General features: G+C 51.3%; 1 protein-coding gene across 1 annotated transcript in view; it reads right to left on the bottom strand.

Moving 5' to 3' along the window:
• Positions 1–455: 455 nt before the first annotated feature.
• The window catches only part of DSCAML1 (DS cell adhesion molecule like 1), a 106342-nt gene continuing 94013 nt past the window's right edge, over positions 456–12784 (bottom strand). The window contains 14 exon segments of the mRNA XM_032229618.1: positions 456–1317; positions 2028–2339; positions 3272–3466; positions 4369–4521; positions 4900–5018; positions 5121–5151; positions 5821–5976; positions 6078–6365; positions 7443–7631; positions 8986–9084; positions 9293–9456; positions 9583–9700; positions 9784–9937; positions 12082–12221. Of these exon segments, the coding sequence (XP_032085509.1) occupies positions 875–1317; positions 2028–2339; positions 3272–3466; positions 4369–4521; positions 4900–5018; positions 5121–5151; positions 5821–5976; positions 6078–6365; positions 7443–7631; positions 8986–9084; positions 9293–9456; positions 9583–9700; positions 9784–9937; positions 12082–12221 (2561 nt within the window). The 3' untranslated portion in view covers positions 456–874.

Below are 12784 nucleotides of genomic sequence, written 5' to 3'. Positions count from 1 at the left end.
CTACCCTCTGCTAGGCAAGGTGGAGTGTTGCCTGGGCGGAAACTCCCCTTGCCAACCGGGGGAGCTGAGGCAAGGTCTCTCCCCACCTGAACCTACCCTACTAAAAACCATTCGAGGGCCTCGATCAACTGGAAGCCTGCTGGTCTGCTGTCGCTCCCTGCCTGACAATTCATATTTTATTTCCTGTGCTGGGGAAAGGAAAACGGCACTTTAAAAGGTCATATTGGACATTACAGCTTTTAAATAGCTGTGATGCCTAAGAGATGTACGTATATATAAAATAACGATCTGCTTTATGTCTGACATTTCCTAGAACAGCTTCATTCGTGTTAAAAGAGGATGTGAATTGCAGGGCCTCTGCAATAGGATTCAAAGCACCACTGCCACCTGCATCCCAGCTTCCTGTTGGTTCTTGGAGATCAGCCTACACCAAACAAAGGACTCTCATGTTATAGAAACATAACTTTTATTGCACACTGCACTGGCTTTTTTTTTAAATAGAAAAAAGTATTAACACAGGCAGATGCAACTGGAAGCAAATCCCATGGTTTACCAAACATTAAAACAACATGCAGTGTCCCAAAGGGTTGTTTAAAAAAAAAACCAGGCTGCGTGATGAGGGTGATGAGAGGATGGGAAAGAGCCTGTGCCCATCAGAATTCAGCATCCCCTTCCGCAACACTGAAAGGAGAGCAGGGCTTCTTCCACAAAAGAAATGCCTGCAAATGCTTGGAGCCCTCGTGACTTCCCCCACAATTCTGGAGAAGAGAAAAATAGTTTCATTTATACAAAAACAAAAAATCCGTTCTGTACAAGAGCTCCACTGAATTCCAAATGACTTGGAGAAAGAGCCGCATCTTGGCTGTCCTTCCTGCTACACCAGTGTATAGGATTTGGAGTAGGCACCGGTTCCCTGCTTCTGTGGCCTCCCTACACCAGATGTGCTCATTTCTAATAGGGAGTCTTTCGACCCTCCAATCTTGCTATGCATAGGCAAGCGTGGCTCAGCAACAGGACCCGGGCTAGGTTCAGGGGCCGGGGCAGGAGCAGCGGTGGAAGCAGCAGGAGGGGCACCACTGGCCGAGCCTGGCATGGCAAGAGTTCTCTGAGGTAAGGTGGTGGCTGCAGTTGCGTGTGGCGCAGCCGAGGCTTTGCTGCTGGCATCTAAAGTCAAGTGTCTGGCTTGTGTGTGGTAAGCCCGAGCCAGATTTCGTATGGAGGCTTCCCGGGGTGGCACTACAGGACAAGGGTCTTGAAGGTCTGGCTTGCGGAAGAACGTTTCGGATTTCATATACAAAGGCAGGTTGCAGTAGTCACCTGTAGAAGGCAGAAAGAGGGTGAACAGAAATGGCGAAGGCGGGGCCAGAAGTAGCCCCAGGGTTACTCAAGGACAAGTGGGGTGCAAGAGGACCAGAGGAAAAAATCCATCCGGTCCATTGAAAACAAGCAATCCCTTCAGTGAAGAGGCAAAGCAGGTTAAAGAAATCTAAAGATCTAGCTCAGGCCACAGCTGGCCAGCCCCAGCACTCCCTCTCCGCATCCCTTCCTGATGCCAGCTCTCTGGGATAGGCCTTTTCATCCCCATTTATCAAGCTCTCAGACTGGCTCTGACTGCTTAACTTGAAAGTTGCGTAGCTCTTCCCTGCCCAAAGCACATCCCATTCCACTATCCAAGCTCATTCCAATGCTCCACTGGGAAGCTTCTCCTAAACTGCCCCATGAAGAGCTGCAATCAAGAGCCCTGGGGGACACCGGGGTTAAAGTGCAGCATTGCAGGCTGACTCTGCCCACAGCCTGGAGTTTGATTCTGACCGGCTCAAGGTTGACTCAGCCTTCCTTCCTCCTGAGGTCAGCAAAATGAGGATCCAGATTGCTGGGGCAGGATGCTGACATTGTAAACCACCCCGAGGATGCTTGGGGCAGCCTACAAGCGCTATGGGGCAGTGTTCAAGCATAATTGCTATTGTTATTTGGGGCTCAGCTCTTCATTTGGGGCACCAAAAGGCAGCAGCTGCATCATGGCTCACTTTTATTTGCTCGGTGAGGGATAGGCACAGCTACACCCTTGCCACGGTCACTGTCCTGTGGTTTGGGAGGAGAGGCTGTGAAACGGCAGATGCCTGGCTCGGAGGGAGTGCTCATGGAAGTCATGCTGTCAGCATTCTCATTGGTGCCAGTGGTCATCTGGTCGGAGGAGCTGTCAGAAATGAAGCACTCTGTGATTTCAAACTTGGCATGCTGCAGCTGCTCCTCTAACTTGGCATGCTCATATGCCCGAGCCAATTCTTCGTAAGTGGACGAGGCACTCTCTGTGGACACCATGCTGTTTCGGCCTTTGTCTGTGGGAACAAGAGGGAGACAATGCAAACCCTGCCAGGACAACCAGCAAGACAATTGATGGCACTCCAACACTCCTTCACTGAGCTGATAAACAGCTGGGGGTGCGAGAAGCCAGTTCCTGCACTTCCTGGCTCCAAAGCCAAAGAGGAGATGTGGTGGAAGCCTGATCTGGATAGGAAGAAACAGACTCGAGCTCAATCCTGACGAGACATGAGTGGATGGGACACTGGGACCCAGTGGTATCCCATCTTCTGGACAGAGTCGTGCTCCCCGAGTCCGAAGTGCTTCAGAAATAAGGGGGGTCCTCTTGGGTTTGCAACTGCTCAAGGACCAGAAGGAGAGTTTTTATGCAACTCCATGTTGCATGCTAGTTGCAACACTTCCTGGATTAAAAGTATCTGTTCACAGCTACTTATTCCTTTATCACCCCTTGACTTAATTCCTGCAATGAACTCTTGCAGAAGCTTCTATCCATTCACTAAGCTCCAACAGAAAGGATACCCTTTCAACCCCACAATAAGGCCCTTCGAAGGATGGATGACTTTTTCTTCGCTGCTCCTCTCCTGACCCTGCACCTGAATTCAGATCACCAACACGCTGCTGGCGTTCAGAAGAGCTACTTAGATCTGGACATTTTGATGTATAATAGACACTGTGTAACACTCCTTGTTGTGATGACGCACAAAAGGGGGTGGTAGCTATTGGTAGAATTAGCCTGGTTTACATTATAATTGTTGCTGTTTTTAATTGAATGTGCTATTTTGTAGAACCATTTAAGAATCTAGTTTCGAATTATAATAACCAAATAAGACCTCTGCAAAATATGAGGAAAGAAGGAGCCTCCGTTTTTATTTCTTGAAAGTTCTGGAGCGGCAGGACACAGCAAACAGTTGCTGGGCCTGAAAGGCTTTGTGGCTGTGACTCAACTCACCTGTGTCCTGGGACAAACTAGCACTGAAACTGTCGCTCTCCGTCACTGTGATGCCATGCTGGGAGCCAACTGCTCTCCAGTCAGAGGCCAGAGTCCGTGCTGGCGTGGAGGCCTGGCACTTGGTGAGGGTCCACTGGCTGGAGTATCTGTTCCGGGCACTGTGTGTGGATTTCACACTTTTTCTTGAAACAGGATCTGCAAAAGAAGATGGCTGCTCTTTCTGGCTTTGGAATGAGAACCGTATAGGTTGGACCTGAAATCTGCCTCATGCCGTAGTTTCTTACTAATAGCTTCATTTCTATGTTGGTGATGCCTTGTATCTAAAATGGTTTTTTGTACTTGTAGATCATTCTCTTCTCCCCCCCCCCCACTTTGCATATAGTCACGGTGGGATGTATACAATATTCCAGGTACTGAATAGGTCACACGCAGCCTATGAGATGGAGCATGACACGAATCAAGACACGGACCAGGCCTGGACCTAGAAGGCCCATTCTCTGGCCAGAAGCAGCAAGCAGAACACACAATTATTGTTGTATGAGGGCAGGACCCCTGACAAGACAAGGGGCAGGTAAGCTGCTGAACAGCTGGAGAAGATGGACCAGTCAGGGAGGAGAGGGACAGCTGTAGGCTGACTGATGGGCCACCTGTGGGTTTGAGCAAAGCTCACGGGACATAAACAGGCACTGTCATGCAGGCCATATAGGGTCATCAGAGGGCAGAGAAGGGCTAGACAGACCAGTGTGCATTTGATTCCTCTAAATTTTGGGCAGGCAAGACCTGAAATCACTAAAAGCAGACTGTAGTCTGGTTACGTACCAAACCATAATGCATTTATTCTGCAGTTAAGGGCATAAATGGTCCTCACAACCTCACTGTTCCAGCACTGTCCATATAGATGAACATTCAAGCCACACAAAGCTCTTTTATCAGAGCTGGTTGCTGTGAGAAACCCAACCTTAGCTAGAGACGGAGAATTTGGCTACAAGGAGGGCCAAGAGTCCCCCCAGAGATCCCTTCCTTCCCCCACTCCAAGCCTTTGGAGGCATGCTCTGCTTGGGCGAAGGCCGGAGTGGAGGATTGTCTGCCGTGCTTACTTGTGCCAGGGCGGATGTCAGACATGTCAATCAAAGGCCCCGTGTTCTGGATCAGGGCTGGGTGGTGTAGTGATACCCCTGTGCAGAAGGTCTGTGGATTGACCGTCTGGTTGAATTCTGGGTCAGAGACGGGGACTGTTGCTTTGTCATCTCCTATGAAAAATAAATTTGGATAATGACCCCCCATTCTGGGACTGCTAGGAAGCGATACCCACCCCCCTTCGACCCCTCCTGCAAGAGAAAAACCACAGAATTGGAGGGTGCCCCTTTATGCACTTAGAGCCTTATTGGGGGTGGAGAGGAAGGCCGGCATCTGCAATTTCCCAGGCCCAAAATGCTTGCCAGGAGTCCCAAAACACCATTCAGCCCAGTTGATGCTGGGAAGGGGAGAACCCGGAGTGTTCCTAGGACAGAGGAGGGACCCCGTTCCCAGAACCAGGGAGAGCAATTGGACGAGGGCAAAATGCAAGGGAGGCGGCTCTGAGGACAAGGCCAGGCCCCCGCACTGGCAGGTGAAGCGAAGCCACTCACCGATCTGCTTGATCCCTTCCTTGTCCTCAATGAGCAGCTGAACCCGGGGGATGTCGATGTGCAGCCGAGGGCCTTGCGGTGGACCCTTCACGGGCGTGTCAAAGCTACGATTATTCTTACTGTGAAGGAGAAGGAGGAGGAGAGCGTTTGGCACTCCAGTTCGTCTGTATCCACGCGGCATCACAATGCTAAGCCAACAAGGTTTGAATGTGGTTACTCACCTGATGAGCATTTCAGCCAAACTCTTGGCATCTGCAAGGGAAAGAGCAGAGAGGCCTGAATGGAGGCAGCAGAAGCAGCTGCTCCGGGGCAGGCCGAGAGGTCACTGTGGGCGCTGCTCTCTATGGGGAGCTAAGGCTCAAGGAAAGAGACTCCAGAAATAGGCCCCAGGTTCACGGGGAAACAAAGAGGAGGGCAGCCCACGCAGGTAGTCTCGACTTGCCAGCATTCCTTCAGTGAGGACAGCACTGGACAAGTGACTTATGACCAGTACTTGCACTTACAACCGTCTCAGCATCCCTCCTGTCACCCGGCTGCAATTTGGGGGCTTGACAACTGACAGTTACAGCCTCCCATCCTGCCCAAGCAAAGTCAGTGGGGAAGCTGGCAGGGAATGTTACAAGTAATGGCCACATGATGCTCGTTTAACGACTGCAGCAAGACTGTCCTGGGAAGCCTCACTTAATGGCTGCAACCCTTAACTCTGAATTTTCCAGTCCAGTCCGAACTGTGGTTGTAAGTCAAGGACTCTCTGTACCCCCAGCTCTAACGAGGATCCTATCCTGCAGCATCCGGCTTTCTGCCCCCAACCCACCGAATCCTCCAAAGCGGAGAGGCAGGATGATGCCTGCTTGGGGTGATCTGACTCTGGGGTTTCTCTCCTGGTTGTTGAAAAGGGATTCCCAAGAACCAAATGCTCACCTCGCAAACGCTTCAGGCGCTTTTCCTTCCGCTTCTTTCGAACAACAAAGAGCAACGCAACGCCAAGTGTGGCCAAGATGACAGGGCAAGCGATGGTGAAGAGCTTCTTGACATCGTCTCCTTCCCCTTGCGCAGACTTAATAGGCGGAATGGTGCCTGTGCAGAAGATGCATCAAAGCCCAAGCTGTGCACCCCCTGAAAAAGCCCAACTCGCAGGCAAAGGGGCTTCTAACCTTCCCCGGCCAATCCATACTCACTGCCATCGTAGTCCAGGGTGGCGAACTGCAGGGTCTCATTGCCGCAGCCAGCACTGTTGCATGCTTTCATGCGCAGCTCATACCAAGTGGCTTCATGCAGGTCTGTCAGAAAGACTTCACTGGAATAATTAGCCCGCAGACTCTGCCAGACCCAGGTGCTTTTGGGTCGGAACTCCAGGACAATTGCTACAATGGGGCAGCCCCCGTTATTCCAGCCTTGCAGACTCAGTCTGGCATGGGTGGAGTTGATGTGGGTGAAGAGATGTTGGTCCTTATTGAAAGATGGTTCTACAAGAAGAAGCAGGAGGAAGGTGAGTTTGGATAGAGGAGGATCGAACGGAGCACTTTGCCAGGTTCTGGAAAGGGGCCTGGAGGGTTTCTTTCGTGACCTCTGCTGCCTTAAGGTGGACTGCCTAACCCTCTAATCAATAAAGTGTAGAGCACACAGCAAGTTTCTTCTTCATCCCCATTCAAGCACTATGAAACCCAGAGCACCCAAAGTGCTCTCCACAAGCTGTCTGCCAGCCTGGGCAGGGGCTCCCTTCAGCCAGGCTCCCTCAGACAGCTGCCCTTTCCCAGCTGCGCAATGGCAGCTGACCTGCTGCAGAGACAACTTCACCTCCCTCCCTACTCTAAAAAAGGGGGTTAATTTCTCTCCTCCCGCCAAAAAAGATTGTTGCCAAGAGAACTGCAGAGTAATGTGCAACGTGAAGACACAACTTTTAAGCATGTGACTGGTTTCTGCACTTTAACCAAGAAATGCTCAAATTTTAACATACTGCTATTACATGTATTTGTAGCCACCTTCTATACGCTATTGTGGTACACAAATTTAAACTTTGCTTTCTACACACAACCTCGTGGCAAAAATTAAAGGGAAAAGTGTTCATGATTCTTCCATAAAGATGCTGTATTCATTAGGAGATGATCTTATTGCAAGAGGTTTTACAGGAAGGCTTTGACTGCAAATGGTCCAGCTAAGAACAGCACCAAACTTGCAATTGACTTGATGGGTGTAATATTTAAATTAGGCTTCAGGTGATGCACTTGTCTCTGGCATTCCTGAAATTGGCAAATCTTTGAAACCATTGATGCTGGCTGCAAACCATTGTAATAAACCTGTCTGCCTTGTTTAAAATGAGTCCCTTAGGAGGCCCGGGTGAAATTCTGCCACAGGAGGCTTTTCCTCTTTCAGATGAGCTCCAGCCAGGAGAACGTCCATTGTTATGCAGGAGCCACAATTTCCCTCTCTGAAGTCTCTCCTTCCCAATTAACTCTAAGAAAGCCTCTGGGTCTTCCTTCCTTCCTTCCGTCCTTCCTCCCGGCTACACACCCCTGGCTGCTGCCTCCCCAGGGCCCAGTCACCTCTGCCATGCGTCTTGGCCTCAATGATCTCACTGATACGACCAGCTCCAACGCTGTTCTTGGCTGCCAGCTTCACCTTGTACCAGGTCCCGCATTTCAGGCTGCCCAGCTTGAAGGAGCGCTCTGCGGAAGCAATTAACACGTCCTTCCACTCCTCACTATTATCCACTGAGTACTGGAGCACAAAGCCTGCAGGGGTGCATCAAAGGCAGCAAGTCGGAGAAGGGAGTCCACACGGCAGGAGCCCCTGCCATCCCCCCCCCAGTTCACGCCAGAAACTCAGGTTTAAGTCCCTGAAGCCTCCCCCCCCACTCCCAGGGGAGCTGGGTGTCTCCTCCAAAGGAAGACATGACAAATGTTCCATTGGATGCCCAGCCTTCTAGGCAGCCATCTTCCCTTTGGCAAAAGGCAAATTCAGAGTTACAAAATGTGCCATCAAACAAGCAGGTGCACCTATGCCTCGGGGCCCACCTATGCATGTCATGAATGAGGGGTCCTGTGGTTGTGTGTTTGTGCCAGAGAGAGAGGTAGGGATCCATTCAGACAGTTGGGGACCTGCTCCCACCTATTCCCCCCACATGCGCCATGAAGTAGAAGAGAGCCTCTTGGGCTCCTGCAGTTGGGCTCCTCCGTGCCCATCTTTTTTCCGGGTGTCTCTTCCCGCTCCTCTGCTTGCTCCTCTTGGAAGTCGTGCTCCCCCACTGCCCCCAACCAAGCCACAAAGCAGGCCAGGCAGGGGATTCTACCCCCATCAGTTGCACCGCGGCACTTCTGGCTGTTTCAATTAAAAGGAAACACATCAAGCAAATGCTGCTGGCTAGGGAGGCTGCCTTGTAATTATTTCCATGTGTTTAATTAATTGCAATGGGAAAACTCCCTTCCTTCCCTCCCTCCCTCCCTCCTCCTTCTCAGGCTGCCATTGTTTCCCTGAGGGCATTGAAGTGGATGAAGAAGGCACTGGCACACAGCTTCACGCCAGGCCGAGTCAGGCCGAGACTGGGGAAATGCCTCTTGGAATCTTCACTGATTCCAGGGTGGTCTTGCATCTCTACCAGACTAAAGCCCTGTTGTCAAATGAAAATGGAGGATAGGATCTTCCTCTTCCTCCTCCCTAAACACCCTGGTTGGGGAGGCACAAGGAACCTGAGCCCAGGTAAGGAGGAATGGCCTGGCCTTCCCTGGCTTCCCTAAATAGGCTGCGGCTGGAACTGCTCAGAGCTCTTCCCATCTTCTCTCTCCCTCTCATGCCCGCCGCCCCCCATACAAATACACACACACACACTCACACTCAAATGAAGCTCTGAGGAATCTCACAGAGCCGTTTAGTGCTCCTCAAAAGAATGCCTCCACCCAATATCAGCCTTCCTTGGTAAACCTTTGGCCCCAGCCACGTGAGGCAGCTGTACCCAGAGGACCAAGAGCACAAGCCTGCACAAGGCCCAAGCCCAGAGAAGGAAGGGGAGGCAGAGTTGAGGAGACCTCCAGGAACAGTCAAGCTTCCTCCGTCTATCCGGCAAGCGCAGCAACCCTCCCTTCGACTTGCCTCGGATGGAGCTGCCGCCATTGTCCCCAGGGATCCAGGCCAAGGTGATAGATGAAGCCGAAGTCTTGGAGACCATCAGCCGGGGCTGGTCTGGAGGGACTGAAAGGGAAGGCCATTTCGGTCAGCTTCCTTCTCACCCGGCTCCTTCACATTCAGCTGCAGGAGCTCGCCAAGCCGGACACTCCGGGGCAGGGAAGTTAGGAAGCCTTTTGGGCTATGAGCTGTCCAGCTTCCCTGTCCTAAAGACAAAGCTCCCTCCCGGGGGAGGTGTTGGGGGGGGGGGGAGGCATTCCTTCTGATGGCTCACCTTGCACCAGTAAGTTGACAATGATGGTATCGAATCCCCAGGTATTTGTGGCAGTGCATGTGTAATAGCCCGAGTCCTCTGCTTTCACAGAGCGCAGGATCAGGGTGCCGTTGGACTGGATCTGACGATGACCATCCAAAATGACCGGAATAGCCGAATCATCACTGCAAAAGAAGATCAGAACATGAGAAAGAAAGCAGGGTCTGGCCGGAGACCTTCCAAGACACACACACACACACACACACACACACACACACACACACACGGCTTTAGTTTTTTAAAAAAAACACCTGTCTTTTGTCCACTTCACAGCTGGGAGAGGATCCCCCACTGAACTGCATGGCAGCCGCACATCTTTCATCCACGGGGTGGTAACGGTGCCCCCAAATGAGATGATCTTGGCTGGAGCTGCAAAAGAGGGGGAGGGTGACGTGGTGGGCCGGGGTCCATGGCAGCCCAGCTGCCAGGTGCTCCCCGCTCCGCTTGCAAACCTTTTCCAGCAGGCTCAATGGTGACTTTCTCGCTCATGTTGCCCCGCCCTGCGGATGTGACAGCAGCAACCCAGAGCAGGTACTGTTGCCCGCGGTTCAGGTGTGCGATGCGATAAAACAGCTGCTCCGGGCTTGTTTCGTACTCACTGGGAGCCTGCAGGAGAACCGAAGGAGAACAGGCCTGCAGCTGGATCAGACTGCTTTCCTTCCTGCCCAGCGGAGGCGTCTCGGGAGCTACCTACCCCGACAGCTGCCCCTCACGGGCCTGTGTCCCTGGAGGCAGCATTAGCAACCCCTGAGCCGTTGCTAAGTTTGCCTATCTAAGGCTGAGGGGCCCTCATTGATGTACACCTTCCCTTCCTTCTTGGTCTGTCCAAAATCTCGGCACCCCCCCCCCCTGCTTTCTGGTCTTAGGAGAAAGACTTTCCCCTAAGCGCTTTCCTCAACTTCTGGAAGAAGTTCATACATTTGTGCAGATAGGTTTTTCTTCCTACAATGGACCAAGTTTATTATTTACCCTCCATTTCTTCAAGCTAGAGACTTTTGGATTTCTGCAATGCCTGTTTCTGTTTTAAGCAGAAAATAGCAGCAACTTCACTTTTCACCTCTAACTTGGGCTCTTTTATAAACAAGTTAAAGCCTCAATCTCTGCCGTTTACGAACCTCCATCAAGGCCAAGGCCAAGCCTAACTGGCAGACAAATGCCTCGCCCCTGTGCCCAGTTTTGGTTTGGCATGCTTGGAAGATGTACTGATAGATCCACAGGCGGAATACTTAAATCTAACCAGTGTTTAAATATGCAAGCATAAATATTACATTGCATGCATAATTTTACGCCAAATGGCAGCCTTGACAAGATGCCAAGGAAACAATATCAGATCCCAGCAGCTTCACCAGTTGCTTTGATGAAAAGATTATGTTGCCCTGGAAACGAAAGCCTCAGATGTTAAAATGAACTGCAGAAAGCGATCTTGATAAGCAAATGCTGTCCCCGCCCTCCTTCCCAACCTCCTAACAGAGCCTGAATGTTCCCAGGAAGCTTTGGGGGCCAACTCAGATCTGGGCTGCATCCATTTCCATGTTGCTGCTGCCACTGGTGCAGCTGCACTGGGTGGAACAAAGGAGTCCATGTTCTGCATGGACCACGAATAGCAAACCACCAGAGGATGATGCTTCTGTTGTTTATTTGTTTGCTTGTTTGTTTATTACAAGATGGGTCACAGCCATCGTATCTCAGCTCTCATATTGCAATGAATCAAACTTGAAACCAGTATTATCAGAACAGCTGCCTTGAAGTCTCTACAAGAATAGTTGTAGTTGTAGTTGAGTTTATTTATAGGAGGAGGCCATCTTCACAGACCTTCTGTAGGGAGCACCCCAAGCTCAATTAGAATGCATAGCCACTTCATCCCAGGGTCCCAACACCACCTCTATCCTCTTCCCAAAGAAGGGCAAGTTTGAGATGGAAGCAGAGGCTCATTTCATGGCAATACCATTCCCACTTTCAAAAAGGCCTTTGTCCTCCAGTTCCTCCTATCATCTCCTGGCAACTCTGAAAAGCCAGGAGGGACAAGGAGCTAGCCTATATGTGACGGAGCTCATCCCACAGAAAACCCTGTCAACTTTCTTGGGGTTCATGATTGAAACGAATCCCACGGGATTTTGCAAGGCATGGAGTTTTGCATCTCAATGGTCACTGCCCAGCTGAAGAAGCTATGAGTGATTTTATCTGCAATGTGACTAACCAAAAATGGTCCTCGTGGCTTGAAGGTACTTCTTCCAACCCAACCCTGTTGAGATAACCTTAACCGACTGCTGTTGCAATACGGAGGTGGAAGTAATCATGCTTCAATTAAACAGGAGGTCCAATTGTCTCCCAATTCACTGAGAAATTCCCAAAGCAGGTTTGAAAATCAACAAGATCCATACAGGCCTAGGATAGACCATCCTAACTGATCGTATCTCCTGCAGCTGCCAAAGTAGGAGGTGTCAGTCTAGACCAGTGGTTCGCAACCTTCTTAATGCCGCGATCCTTTAATACACTTCCTCATGTTGTGGTGCCCCCCTAGCATAAAATTTCTTCTTCTTCCCCTCTCTTTCCTCCCCTCCTCCTCTCTTCTCCTCCCTCTTACCCTCTCTCCTACTCTTAATTCCCCTCCCTTACTTCCTCTGCTTTTACCCTTTCTTCCTTTCCCTCCTCCTCCTTCCTCCCTTCTTCTTCCCCTCTCTTTCCTCCCCTCCTCCTCCTCCTCCTCCTTACATGCCCACTCTCCCAGGAGCCCCACCACAGCTGCTCACCGGCTGGCCAGAGCCTGGGCTGGAGCAGAAAATTGTGTACTTCCGGATAACTCCATTAGGTTTTGAGGGTGGCAGCCAAGACACCACAACACTGCTGGCAGAGGAAGGCACCGCTTTGATCCCGGCAGGAGGACCAGGAACTGTAAGAGGAAAGAAGAGGCATGATTCTCAAGGCCTCTCTAGGTGGGCCACACTGCAGCCATGTTGGGAGGGAAGTACCCTGATGGAGGGGCACGGGGGACGGGGACAGTGCTCTTTTTTTACCCCAGTTGTGCCACCCACCAAAGGTCTCACTGGAAGGACAACACTCTCTCCCTTCTGTGGTTAGAGGGCAAGTCCTGGCAGCCACCTGCCCTCAGCCCGGCTGGACAAGGATTCCGCCTCCAGCAGATGCTTCTCCCACCGAGACAAGCAGAGCAAGGGTTTAAGGAAGTGGAGCTGCAGCACAACGCTCTCTTGCCACATGTGGGGTCGGCTGGCCAGCCCACACGTGAGAATGCTGCCATCCAGATGGGCTTTACCGGAGTGTCCTCAGTGTCAATCCAGCCCACCATTCAAATCATGTCATAGCTCGAAAGGAACCCCAGTTCCTTCTGGCTGTGCTTCACTGACAGTCTCCAGTTCCCCTCCCCTGAAGCGCTATAGTGCAGCCCAGGGGAAGCACCCCTTCCATGCCCTGGACCCAAAAGGCAGGCTGCCCAAT

Source organism: Thamnophis elegans, chromosome 13, assembly GCF_009769535.1.
Source record: "Thamnophis elegans isolate rThaEle1 chromosome 13, rThaEle1.pri, whole genome shotgun sequence".
NCBI classification, from domain to species: domain Eukaryota; kingdom Metazoa; phylum Chordata; class Lepidosauria; order Squamata; family Colubridae; genus Thamnophis; species Thamnophis elegans.
This window is presented reverse-complemented; position numbering and strand designations above follow the sequence as displayed.